Raw genomic sequence first — 12180 nt, forward strand, 5'->3', positions numbered from 1 at the left:
AGTAATAAAATTAAGAAATAAACTTTTTCCAACAAACATTAAAACTGAAAAAAAATTATATCAATTTTCAATGCCTCGTCGCGAATCATTGCATAAGTTACACAAAGAGCTTCTGCTCTGCATTTGCGCACAAATTCGACGATATTTTCCTCTAATTCTTTGAATCTTCCGCATCGAGACCCCCGAAATGACTTCCGCGATGTATTTGCAAGCGCTGTAAATACTATGATTTACGGCGTATTCTGCAACGGCTATTTTTAAATTGGCATCGAAACTCCGTCTTTGAAGGCCTCTAATCTGCGGCAGGATTGATCCTCATCTTTCTACTTGATCCATCACCTCACTGTTGAACGTAAAATTATTTTTAATAAAGAAAATATCGCGGAAATAATTGCGAAACGTTATGCGACGTACTTTATCGATCCTATTTACCCTGACGAATTGAAGATATTCCTCAATAAATTGATTACACTTTCGATGCTGAGTCGCTGTATTTCGATCAAATGCAGTAATGCCGGCGCTTCTGGTTTAAAGTCGTTGATTATTGCGCCTTTTCAGAAATAAATGCATCACCTATTGCGCATTCTTGTTCTGTGAAGGCGGTGGTTGTAAACACGAACCGCACGGACGTATAGTAGCTACGGACGCAATGAAATGCTAAATCGTCACGAAAGGTTCACTTTATCTGTGTATTTTTCGCAATTATTTAAATCGTGTAGTTATTAAATGAGCGACGGGTACATATACTATTGATTCAATTCTAGTGTTCGATTAATGTAATGATAGTGTGTGTTTAGTTTTCATTTTAATTATTTACTGTTTTGCGTCATTAAGTGATCAGTGTCGATTGAATTATTCTAACAATACTTTTCCAAGAAAAATTAGCGGCTACCCGATGGATTCCGTGAAAACGCATATTCGATATGCTATTTGAATCGGAATAATCGTATCTGTACAACATTTGTGGTAAAAATTGTCTTAATTTCCGGTAAAACGTGGCAGTATTTACTAATACAGTAAAATTCGGTTATAACGCGGGTCTAGGGGGACATAGTTTACACCCGCGTTATCGGACAACCGCGTTATAACGGGAAATACGTGGGAAGCAATAAAAAAACCCTTAAAGGTAATTTTTATAGCCAATTTATTTGCGTAATACATTATTAAAATATTTATTTTATGATTTAGACGCTCTACTTTAACGGGAGTTACTAAAATACTCGGATATTTTCTTTTGCCGCGATAGTTGATGGCTTTTCTTTGTCACGTAATTTTTTATGCTTTGCAAAATGAATACTATCGCAATCACTTTGTCCCTCCAACCAATTCATCAATTCACTAATATTATGTAATAAATGGCCAATTTTTGGCATCTCGACCTCACATTCCTCTTCTTCATTCTCGCTCTCATCTTCCGATGATGCAGCTGTTTTTGCGCGGCTCTGGACTGCAGCCACAATTTCTTCGTCACTCTTATAAGCAGATACAGGAGTTTCCTCGTCTTCGCGAACCCAGGCCTCGAGATCACTCACAAATAGTTTATTAGAAAGAACATCTGAAGCTTCACGTGCGTCCTCTTCCGTGAAACCCAAAAACTCGTCTTCGTCTTCCATGCTATCGCCCGCTGTATACTCGCACTTTGACCAGCAATTTAGGATTGTAGCTGAAGTTATTTTCTTCCATGCCAATCCAATATTATAAGCCATATTCTTCAGGGTGACTGTTTTCAGATATTCTTGTACCTGCAGTTCTGAATTTATGACACTAGTGAGCAATTCCCGCCGATAATGGGCTTTAAATGCTCTAATTATCCCTTGATCCATGGGCTGTATAAGAGCTGTCGTATTTTTTGGTAAAAACGAAGCCACTATTTTGCCATCCCTCGATATCAAGAGCTCAGAAGACGGATGGGCCGGACAGTTATCTAACAGAAGTAGAGCCTTCTCTTCTAACTTTTTTGATCTTAAGTGGCTCTTAACCGATGGAACAAAATCTTCATTGAACCAAGATAAAAAAATGTCTCGAGTCATCCAGGCATTCTGACTGTTTTTATAATTTATGGGTAGTGCTGTCATATTAACGTGCTTGAAGCACCGAGGACTTCGATTTTTACCAATACACAGAGGTTTTAACTTGTGACTTCCTGATTTGTTCGCGCACAGTAATAAAGTCACTCTTTCTTTGTTCATTTTTATTCCGGATTTATTTGCCGACTTCTTAATATCAAGTGATTTTGTTGGAAGCAATCTGTAGTAGAGAGCGGTTTCATCGCAGTTATACAATTGCTCTTCAGTGTACTCACCCTCATCAATCATCTTGCGTAAAGTCCCACAGAATTCTCTAGCTGCTTCACTGTCACTGGAACGAGATTCTCCCTGCATGTTAACTTGCGCTACCCCGTGGCGAATTTTCCACCTCGATAGCCAGCCAGCAGAAGCAACAAAATCATGAGCACCACCTATTTGTTTATTTAATTTAATTGCCTGTGCTTGTAAAAGTGGACCAGATAATGGAACACCTTCACTGCGCTTCTGAACAAACCACGTGAACAAACATTCATCCACATCACCAGCAGCACTCAATCTGGCCTTTTTTCTGTCAAGTCCTATTTCGTCATCCACTTGATCAACGAATGATCGTAATTTAACTTCTTCTTTCATCCAACCACGAATAGTTCCTTCAGGAACACCAAACTCCCTGAATAAACTTGATTTTGAATCACCGCGTTTCACTCTGTCGATTATGCCCAACTTTTCTTTTATTGTGTAAGTTTTCCTTTTGGCAGACATCGTTTTAACCCTAAAATCAATGAAAATTTTCGTAAAAAAGTAATTTTCATATTCATATTAAGACAAAGGTAAAACAGCCCATTCATTATTAAATGCTCGAAGCCTGTGAGCATTGAGTACCTACCTTGGTTTGAGCGCCGCGGTGCGAACGTACGAATGAGAATTATCTCAATCTCCCAGAATCTCGAAAATTATTATTGCCGTGCAACACACTTTTCAGCTCGAGTTCGCAAGACACAATGACCGATCAGGCATTACCAAGTTTTTTTTATGGCTACGAAACAATGTATGGAATACGTCGCCAACCGCGTTAATACAGTCGCTTGAAGTTGCGACGCGTCGGTAGTCACGCCGAGATAAAATTTGCCACAAAGTTACCTACCTCAAAAAAAAGGTCAATGTAATCATCTCGGGGGACGTGGTGAGACCCGCGGTATATCCGAAACCGCGGTAAAGTGAGGCGCGTAATAACCGGAATTTACTGTATCTCCGATTATAATCCTCATAAATATACTCAAATAGAAAGACTACGAGAACATTAGCCATTATGCCGTTATTTATTACTTTATGGTCACCTTTAGTATGCTAAATTGGATTACACTCGATTATAGTCCCCCCCCCTTACTTTTCCGCGGCCATTTTTGGAAAAAAAGGGGGGACTATATTCGGAGATATACGGTATCTTCTGGCGAATATTTGAAGTAAATTCTGTTTGAGTTCTCCGTCCGACTACTGTGTTCCATCATCTTCGCAGACGTTGCCATAAAAGACTTAATTCTTCATCAGGACTGTATTCTTCATACCGGGTGTGAGGTGACCTGTTCATATAGTATGTTTCTCTCCTTTTATGCCGACAGGAGCAAGGTTCCAACCGGAAAACGACAGGAGAAACATCTTACAGTATCGGAGAAATATAGATGGAAACGTTATTATCCACATTGATTGTTTTCCTACAAGAGACGTTTTATCATTTCTCAACGTGGTTAAGTATTGGTTCGCTAGCGTGAATTCCCAAAAAATGACACGCAAAAACCTGTACCGTCACCTCATTTAGTTTTCCTGTTCCTTTCTCCGCCGTATTGAAAGTTAGGCAAAGGATCATTGACATAGAGAAAAGATTTTCTTAGTTTTAGCACTAAAAAATAGTCGCGCCATAATCGTAAATAAATATAGTGTGGAAAGAGCAAAGAAAATAATTTCAATTGAAAAGTCAGCTGAGAAGAAGAGAGACAATTATAAGCGCGGCACCATTTTCCCGATAGTGGAAGATACTTCTTCCGCCTGTCTCCGGTTAATAACTTCCCCCCGTTGCAGGTAAAGATGAACCATGCCCTTCTCCACAATCGGGGAACGTTCCCAGTGGGTGGGGTGAATAAGAGTGGGATGGGGATTGCCTGAGGGAAGAAGTGTGGTCAGCACAAGGACTGGTGAAGGGGGCAGGACAAAGAAGGGTGGGGAAATGGCCTTCAGCTCTGCCTCAGTCTACTTTTGGGGGCCGTATTTTTTTGCGACGCACACAAGCTCAGTCTCCTTAGGGAGGGAGTGAATGGGAAATGCTGGGGAAGGAGGGGTTTGGGATGCGTAAGGTGGGTGTCAGCAAGATCAGCCAAAGGCGGCAGGAGGGAAGGGACAAAGGCTTTGGAAAGACAGAACCCCAGCATGGGAGAACGGGGAAGCGCGTGAGAAGAAAGTTCATGGTTAGACTTGGAAGTGCGTCTTCATTACGAGAAGCCTGAAATATAAATTGGCAGTAAATAGAGCCCAGTACTTAAGATATTTAAGTTGTTCATTCACAAAGGCCAATATATACACGAAAAGATATTATGGCGCGGATTGCATGTATCAACGTCCATTTCGGGATGTTATTCATTTCTGTTCCCATTTATAAAAGTAGCAAATAGATTTGAAAGAATGATAATCATGAATAAAAATATCTAAATCGATATCCAAACGCACATGAGCAAAATAGATGAATGTATACATACCAATCCATCGCAAGTAATACCGCTCGAGCTTCTTCCGGTATAGGACTTTAAAATTCTGGATAATGCCTTGGTCCAAGGGCTGGGACTTGCTAGTCGAGTTCGGGGGTAAAAAGAGGACTCGAACATTAGCCAATTTTAGATCTTCCACGTATTTATGAACGGTGGAATTATCCATTATTAAAACAATTTTGCTGTTCTCTCCAGCAATTTTTCTCTGTAGACGTATAACCGTTTGCTGGAAAATTTCTCAGGTCATCCAGCTGTTTTTATTTGCATGGTAAAAAACGGGGAGGGCTTCCAATTTTACATGTTTTAAGCACCGTGGCCTTTCAAATTTCCCAATGACAACGGGCTTATTTAGTCCGTGCCCGTTTGGTTGACGCACAGCCCCACAGTAACACGCACTTTACTCTTTTTCCCCCCATGGCACCTTTGCCCTTTGAAACCCAGGGTTGCGTCAGGTAGGTAATGCATTAAAAAATAGCCCAGTTTCAGGGGCCAGCGAGGGTGAGCTCGTCGAGGGAAGGGTCCCGGATTAGGGACCCTTCGAAGTGCTTCGGCGAAAAGTAGTCAAGTAGTCTTCGAAGTACGTTCACAGCAGTGCAAAGGGTTAATTAGGGGTGTACGAAATACTCCGCGCGACCTTACTGAAATGTTAAACTACGAATTATTGTCGATGCTATGTTTACGAACAGGCACAGGCACGTAAATAGGGGCATAATGTCACCCGCGATATTTTAACTGAACTCCTACTCCCCCTAAATTCCCACAGTGAGGTTTTTGGCGACCCATTTCTCTCCAAAGTTGCATTATCATTTACGATTTCGCACTTTTGATGGACCACAGTTGGAAGCGCTGATTTTTTAGCTACTTACGCCGGCGTAATTAATTTTGTTGACAAATTTTTCGCCGTAGTTCGTATAAACGAATGCCATTTGCTCCTAGGGACCGAGCCGAGGTTCGTAAATTCAAAAACTTTCGTATAATCGAAACTTCGTGTAATAGAAACTTCGTATAATCGAATAGCGCCATGTATTTAGCATAGGCTTTTCACCGGGACCGCAATATCACTTCGTATAATCGAAAACTTCGTAAAATCCTGCTTCGTAAAATCAAGAGTTTACTGTAGTTGGAAAAATACGATGGTGATTTTTGGCGAAACTCAATATCCTCGTCGCTGAGCTTCTCGGCAGTTAATGCGGCATTTTTTTCCGAAAACACGATACAGTAAAACCTCTCTTAAACGAAACTCAAGGGACCGAAATTTTGCCGTTTCGTTGATCGGGAGTTCGTTCCCCGGAGGTGATGCGCACGTTGCATCATTCTAGGGGCTCGGAAATTGAAGCAAGTCTGCATGCGTTATCTTCATTCTACCTTCGCATACTTCAAAACAGTGCCTATTTCTTCAGCTGCAATGCAAATCGCGGGCAATAGACCACATTTAGGAAGCCTCAGTTCGTATTATTCAATCACTTCGCGTGCTTTTTCATCGGTTTTCAAAAATGTATGCAACGTAGCGGTGAGTGCGAGGCCATCCCTTTATTCTCAATATTTGAAATAGGGTACATGTATTCGCGAAGTTTACAATGAAAAATTAAGAATTCGATAGATTTGACCATTACTAATATAAAGTTAAAGTAACAGCGCCAATTATAGCTTCATCATGAAATTAAGATCGCTCTACCATAACGGCGCGAGTGCGACTTTCGTCGACCCATTAAAGCTCAGTGGGTGGCAGCATTTCTTTATAGTAGTCGAATCCAGAATACTCCATAGCAATATTTGCGGTCGCGGGCCTCATAAATAATTCATTGTACTAGCATCATTTCCATCGCATTCCGGATAGTCAACTGCCGATAAGAAAACATCTTGAAAGGCCCTATGCAGGAGTTCTCGAAGTAAAATACGTCACGATTTTGAAAAATGAGTTTTCGAGAAATTATATTCTGCAACCCTCAGTTCGCTGGCTTCGCGGATTACGAAATTTGAGTCTATTCTAGTGAACTCATCAAACGACCCTTCAATATTCATGACTTTTGAGAGACCCTGCCAGGATTCATGGCTTTCGTCATCACTCTCCATCACGTGGTCGCAGTTGACTGCAAACCGGATTGACAACTACCGATAAGAAAACAGCTTGGAAGGCCTCATGCAGGAGTTCTTGAAGTAAAATAAGTCACGATAATGATGCTGTTGACTGCAAACCCGGGTTTTGCAAAATAACTAAATATGGTGACAGGTGCGACACGCTTCCAAGCTTTGCAAAGCCCTTGCATTACCTGCAAAATGGTCCTCTTCAATTTCGCCGATCCCTTACATCCATTCGACAAACCAAAAACTCCACTAAAATCCGACGGTAATGCCGCTTTGCCGCAGAAATGACCCCTCGGTCGAGAGGTCGCAACTTAGCTATTGCAGTTGGGGGGAAGAAAATAACACGCACATTTTTTATTGTTAGTCCTATGTTTGGGCCCGTGCAGCGATCGAGGAAGAAATCTACTTTCCCCATGAGTGCATCAACTCCCGCCAACCACCGCTGATCCCGCTGTCATTCATGGATTTTTGCTGCTACCACAGGGGTGAGGCATCACCATTGGCCCAGTCTAAATATGGCATGTTTAGACTGTGTCGTCTTCTTCATGCAACAATTGACGGGCGTCGCAAACCTTTTTCTCAGGAGAAAATCAACACCGCTTCACATCACGTCAGGACATCGCTACAATCGCCGACAGACAGAGACTGACCTTTAGTATAAAGCACTCAATTCAAGTAACGTCTAGATCATTGGGAAATGTTGGCTTTCGTGTCTTAAGTGCGAATATTTTTTATCCAAGATTGCGGCAAATGCAAAAGTTTCTCCTATTTTTTAGATGATGTTGAAATAAACAATGTGAATGAAACAAGAGTAACTACTGAGTCATATATTAAAGATAATTAAGAGATGCAAATTTTGGCTTTCATCTTCTAGCGCGCACATTGTATCTTCCGTAATTTAGTTAAATTTTAAAGAAGTTATCCAAGATGGCGGGCAGTGAAAAAAAATGCTTCTCGGAATTTACGCGTTGTAATTCTGTAAAGTATCTTAAACAACCGTCAAAAGAATGCGTTCGAAGTACATAGCTTTAGATATCACATCTTTGACCCAACTAGCACAGACTTTGCCTTATCCCTAAATACGAGGATATTATACATATATGCCGTGACGAAACCTATCTGAAAGCAGAGATAAAGTATGAATAATCCACGCCGTTTTTTGGGATAAATCGGAGATGCACTTCCGCATTTTTGGAGATATGCCTATCCTTACGCCGTATAATTGCCGCTAGGTGGCAGCTGTTTCGCGTACGATCGCTGCGCTGCCACGCGAGATTCATGAGAACTACGTGAAAATAATGTAATAACCGTAATAACATAAATTGGCTTTCGATGAGGAAAGATTCAATGCATTACTTTTCATCATTGTATTTTATTATATTATGGTATCCCTTATAGCATCAAATATGCCAGAGACATCTCACGAGGCATATATGACCACTCTGTCTATGAGGTCTGTATGCCTATGAGATCATATCTCGTGAGATTCCTCTGAGATATTTGATGCTACATGGGATACTGCAATACAATACTGTATAATAACATACACGATGAAATATAATGCACTGAATCATTCACCATCGAAAGCCAATACCGCATTAGTCTCCACAATGAGGTTTTTTTTCACTATGTTACACATTCACGCAAGTTTAGGAACATACCAAAAAATCCGTTAGAAGAAGGTGGAAAATAAACAAAATTATTGCTCTAAAAACGATATATTTAATGAATGATTCATCTTGAAACGATATACAATACACTAGAACACGGAGCAGTCCTTATACCTTCATCGGTAAACCATAAATCTTACTGTTCAATTCCTTACATCACATTATAGAGGAGACTGGTGAATTACCTTACGTATGGTTTCTAAAAGCACAAATTCGAAATCCATTACCGTTATACCCAAGAATTTGGCAATTACGATCACTAATACCTCGCATTTGTTAACAAATCACAGCACTGTCGATGATGCCTTCATTAATATCCACGACAATCCGGGATGTTTTGATGTGTTGCCACAACTGTACGTACCGTCGTAGCCTACATCGAACTAAGGCACACAAAAACGATGCTTAGGTCGCATTATCACTTTAACTATTATTGTATACACAAAATAATCAACGATTTTTACTCACAAACACCACTATACACAACACCAAAAATGTAAACACGAAGCCACTATAATGGCTTTAACGGTAATGGAGGACTTCAGCGCTGCTATGCGGCCAATTTTGACATCCCCTCCCCAAACGCTTGAAATCGTGGAAAAAAGGGATATTACACATGGAGGATAAGCTTATCCCCACAATATCTGATTTCTCCAAGGATAAGTACAAATCTGTGCTGGCTGGGGAGTGTGTAAATATTGGGACATTGAGTTATTTACGAAAGTCAGCATTAACATTTTTCGCAATTCGCCGCGAGCCGCGAGTTGGGGTCGGCGGAAACACACGACGGAAGGCTATGGTTACGGTTAATAATGACGATTCTGATTGGCTTATTCAGTGGAAGTCTCTGATTTGCCCTCCAACGCTATGAATATTAAATTATTCATATGAAAATAAGAATTTAACCGGAAAAATTGGTTATTGGGAGGTGAATTTCACTCGATCGCGCCGAAATTTCATTTCGTTGATCGGGAGTTTTCGTAAAAGAGGAGTTCGTTCATCGGGGGTTTTCACTAATGTGTTTACATAGGCAATTGGCCGGACCAATAGCATTTGTTCATTGAACAGAGTTCTTCGTTTAGCGGGAGTTCGTTAAGGTGAGGTTTTACTGTATCAGGTTATTATCAGTTATCAATTTACGAGTTATACCATAAGTCTCACTTGTAAGAGTTCCTGAAGAAGGGATATCTTCTCAGGATATTTTGTTCCTCCCTACTAACAATCCGAATTCATCCGCCCATCTGATGCTACGCTAATTAGAGAAGAATGGGTAAGTTGCCCTATCTTTGGGACAAAAAATTTCATGGCGCAGTCATATGGTCATGCTTCACCCCCTGCAGTATGCTCTGCGTACGCCGAATGCGATAGCATAGCTCGTATGAGTGGTTACCTACTTTCCAGGGTGGCTTGCCTTCATACCACGGAGTGTTTTCCGTGTGGGTTTATTAAAGTCAGGTTTCATTTTCACTAGTTTAATTTTATTCGCCTTCGGACCATGGCCCCTCCGAAGAAACTAGTAGTCGAATCAACAGTAAGACCTAAGTGTCTCGATTAAGTACCACTATTCCTGTCATTACGCGGCAAAAATCCTGCGTTTCCTGGGACATAGGCAACATAGCCAAACATTCGCGCATTGATTTTTTTCCCTAGAAATTTTTTTTCCCTTAGTGGAGTTCCAAAAAAGGGGGGGTCGTCTTAGAATCGTGTTCGTCTTAGATTCGTGCAAATACGGTAGTTTCTACATGAGAGGGGATAGGAGTTATACATCGTCTGAGGTTACCAATGCATGCATGAGGAACAGAGCTCAGTGAAACATGCCATATTAAAAGGCATAAAACAAAACAAGAAAAAAAAACAATTAAAAATGATTAAATAAAAACAGGGGATGGAATTAACTGGAATCTACTGTATTATTATTAAATGTTGTGTTGTGGTGCATTTCAGAGGGGTCAGGGCAGGTGGACGTCCAAGAGGGAAGGAAGGGTGACGAGATTGAAGTGCCGTGGTGAGGAAGCAGTGAACCACATCGCCGTGGACGTGGAGGAATCTGAGGTGGTTGAGGTGGAAGACGACTCATTTAGCCCCGAGCGCAGTGCATCGAAAGTTGTGCAGATTGAAGGTGAACCTTCCGTGGATCCAATTGGCAATAATCCCATCAAGGTAAGGATTTACGAAGGCTCAGTCGCTTCAAGCTCAATTTTGTGGAATATCACGCAGCATACTCGCGATTATCCAATAATAAATTTTTATTTTTAATGACAAGTTTAAGGACAAGTATACAAAATAAACATTCTTGTATTTTTATCACTTATTTCGTAAACACAGAGCATGCATCGATATCTCCTATTGAGAAAAACATCAGGTACGTATTCGTAGCATATCATAAGTATTATATTTCACTGGACAAAAGTATATACACCCATGTCTCGTATAGCGCAAGGGATGCGTTCCTCGGGGTCTTTGCGCTATACGAATTTGCGTTATACGAGAGCGTTTTAACATTGGGAAGATAGGGATGCGTTCCTGGTAGGATAGGTCTTGGGTATTGAATTTCCTCTAAAACTTCTATATTCCCATAAAAAGCCTTAGAAAACATTATTTATATAAATTTTTATTGTTTAAAACATCTTTAAAGATAGTATGCACGCATTCAAAGACTTTTATTCACGTTAAAAAAAGTCTTACGTGCTTTTGAAATTCCATCCAGTCGTGCGGGTGGGCTAACATCTGCTATCTCAGGGGATCGTAATGCGTTGCCGGCAGGTGACGATTTTTCAAACTAGTTTAAAAACAACTATTGTGTCACCCAGGACCTTTTGTCGCTCATCAAAATGACAGGAAAATGCTACTTCGAATGTCATTTCATAGCTAGCGGAGTTTATGAATGATAAATCATTTTAATTTGAAGTCCTCCGAGTCATTAGCAGCTACGTGAAACAGTCTTTAAATGCCTTGAAACCTGACCCAGGTTTTCCTTCCCTGAAAATGAATGAACGAGATTGCACTCTTTTCCAAAACAATATCGTCTCGTCAACACTAAAAACTGGTTGAGGGGGAAAGGAGCCACTTTCAAACACAGCTTGGAGTTCATCAGAAAATGTTGCGGTGACTGCGCTATCAACACTTGCATATTCACCTGATATCGCCGCACTGAAAATACCTGCTTGCCGTTTAAATGCTGGAACCAACCGGAGCTTTCACTAAATGTCTCGGAGCGATTACCACTCTCGTCTTTTTGTACTGATTCTCTATGAACTTTCCGTATGTGTAGACCGCTTGGTTGAAGTTGGTGCGGCTGAGGTCACTGATGTTTTAACTTCGTCTTTATTCAGAATAAGGCATCGTACGTTTAAACTTCCGCGATTGTCCTCTTTCAATTCCTCTTCTTGGTTTATAGTTTTTATTGATAAATTCTTGATTTTTCTACACGCATTCCTATTTTTTGCCATATTCTCTTGGTTTTTACTCTGTATGGCTCTATCTACATCACCTTCCACTGCTGAACTGTATTCCTGAGACGCAGAAGGCTTAAGACTGCGGGGAGGGCACGAAGCCATTGTGTTTGAGACTCTATAGCGGACCCTTTTATGTGTTGATGCTATTCATGCGCAACTCGGCCACCGCTCCATTTCTCCCCCGTGA

General features: G+C 40.8%; 1 protein-coding gene across 8 annotated transcripts in view; it reads left to right on the top strand.

The window, feature by feature from the left end:
- LOC124170070 overlaps positions 1 to 12180 on the top strand; it is a 154283-nt gene that overhangs the window by 22479 nt on the left and 119624 nt on the right. For all 8 annotated transcript variants that reach the window (XM_046548766.1, XM_046548765.1, XM_046548764.1 and 5 more), the window contains one exon: positions 10483 to 10698. In XM_046548766.1, coding sequence (XP_046404722.1) covers positions 10483 to 10698 — 216 coding nt within the window. The remainder of the gene's footprint in view (positions 1 to 10482; positions 10699 to 12180) is intronic.

This window comes from Ischnura elegans, chromosome 13 (assembly GCF_921293095.1).
Source record: "Ischnura elegans chromosome 13, ioIscEleg1.1, whole genome shotgun sequence".
In the NCBI taxonomy this organism is placed as follows: Eukaryota; Metazoa; Arthropoda; class Insecta; order Odonata; family Coenagrionidae; genus Ischnura; species Ischnura elegans.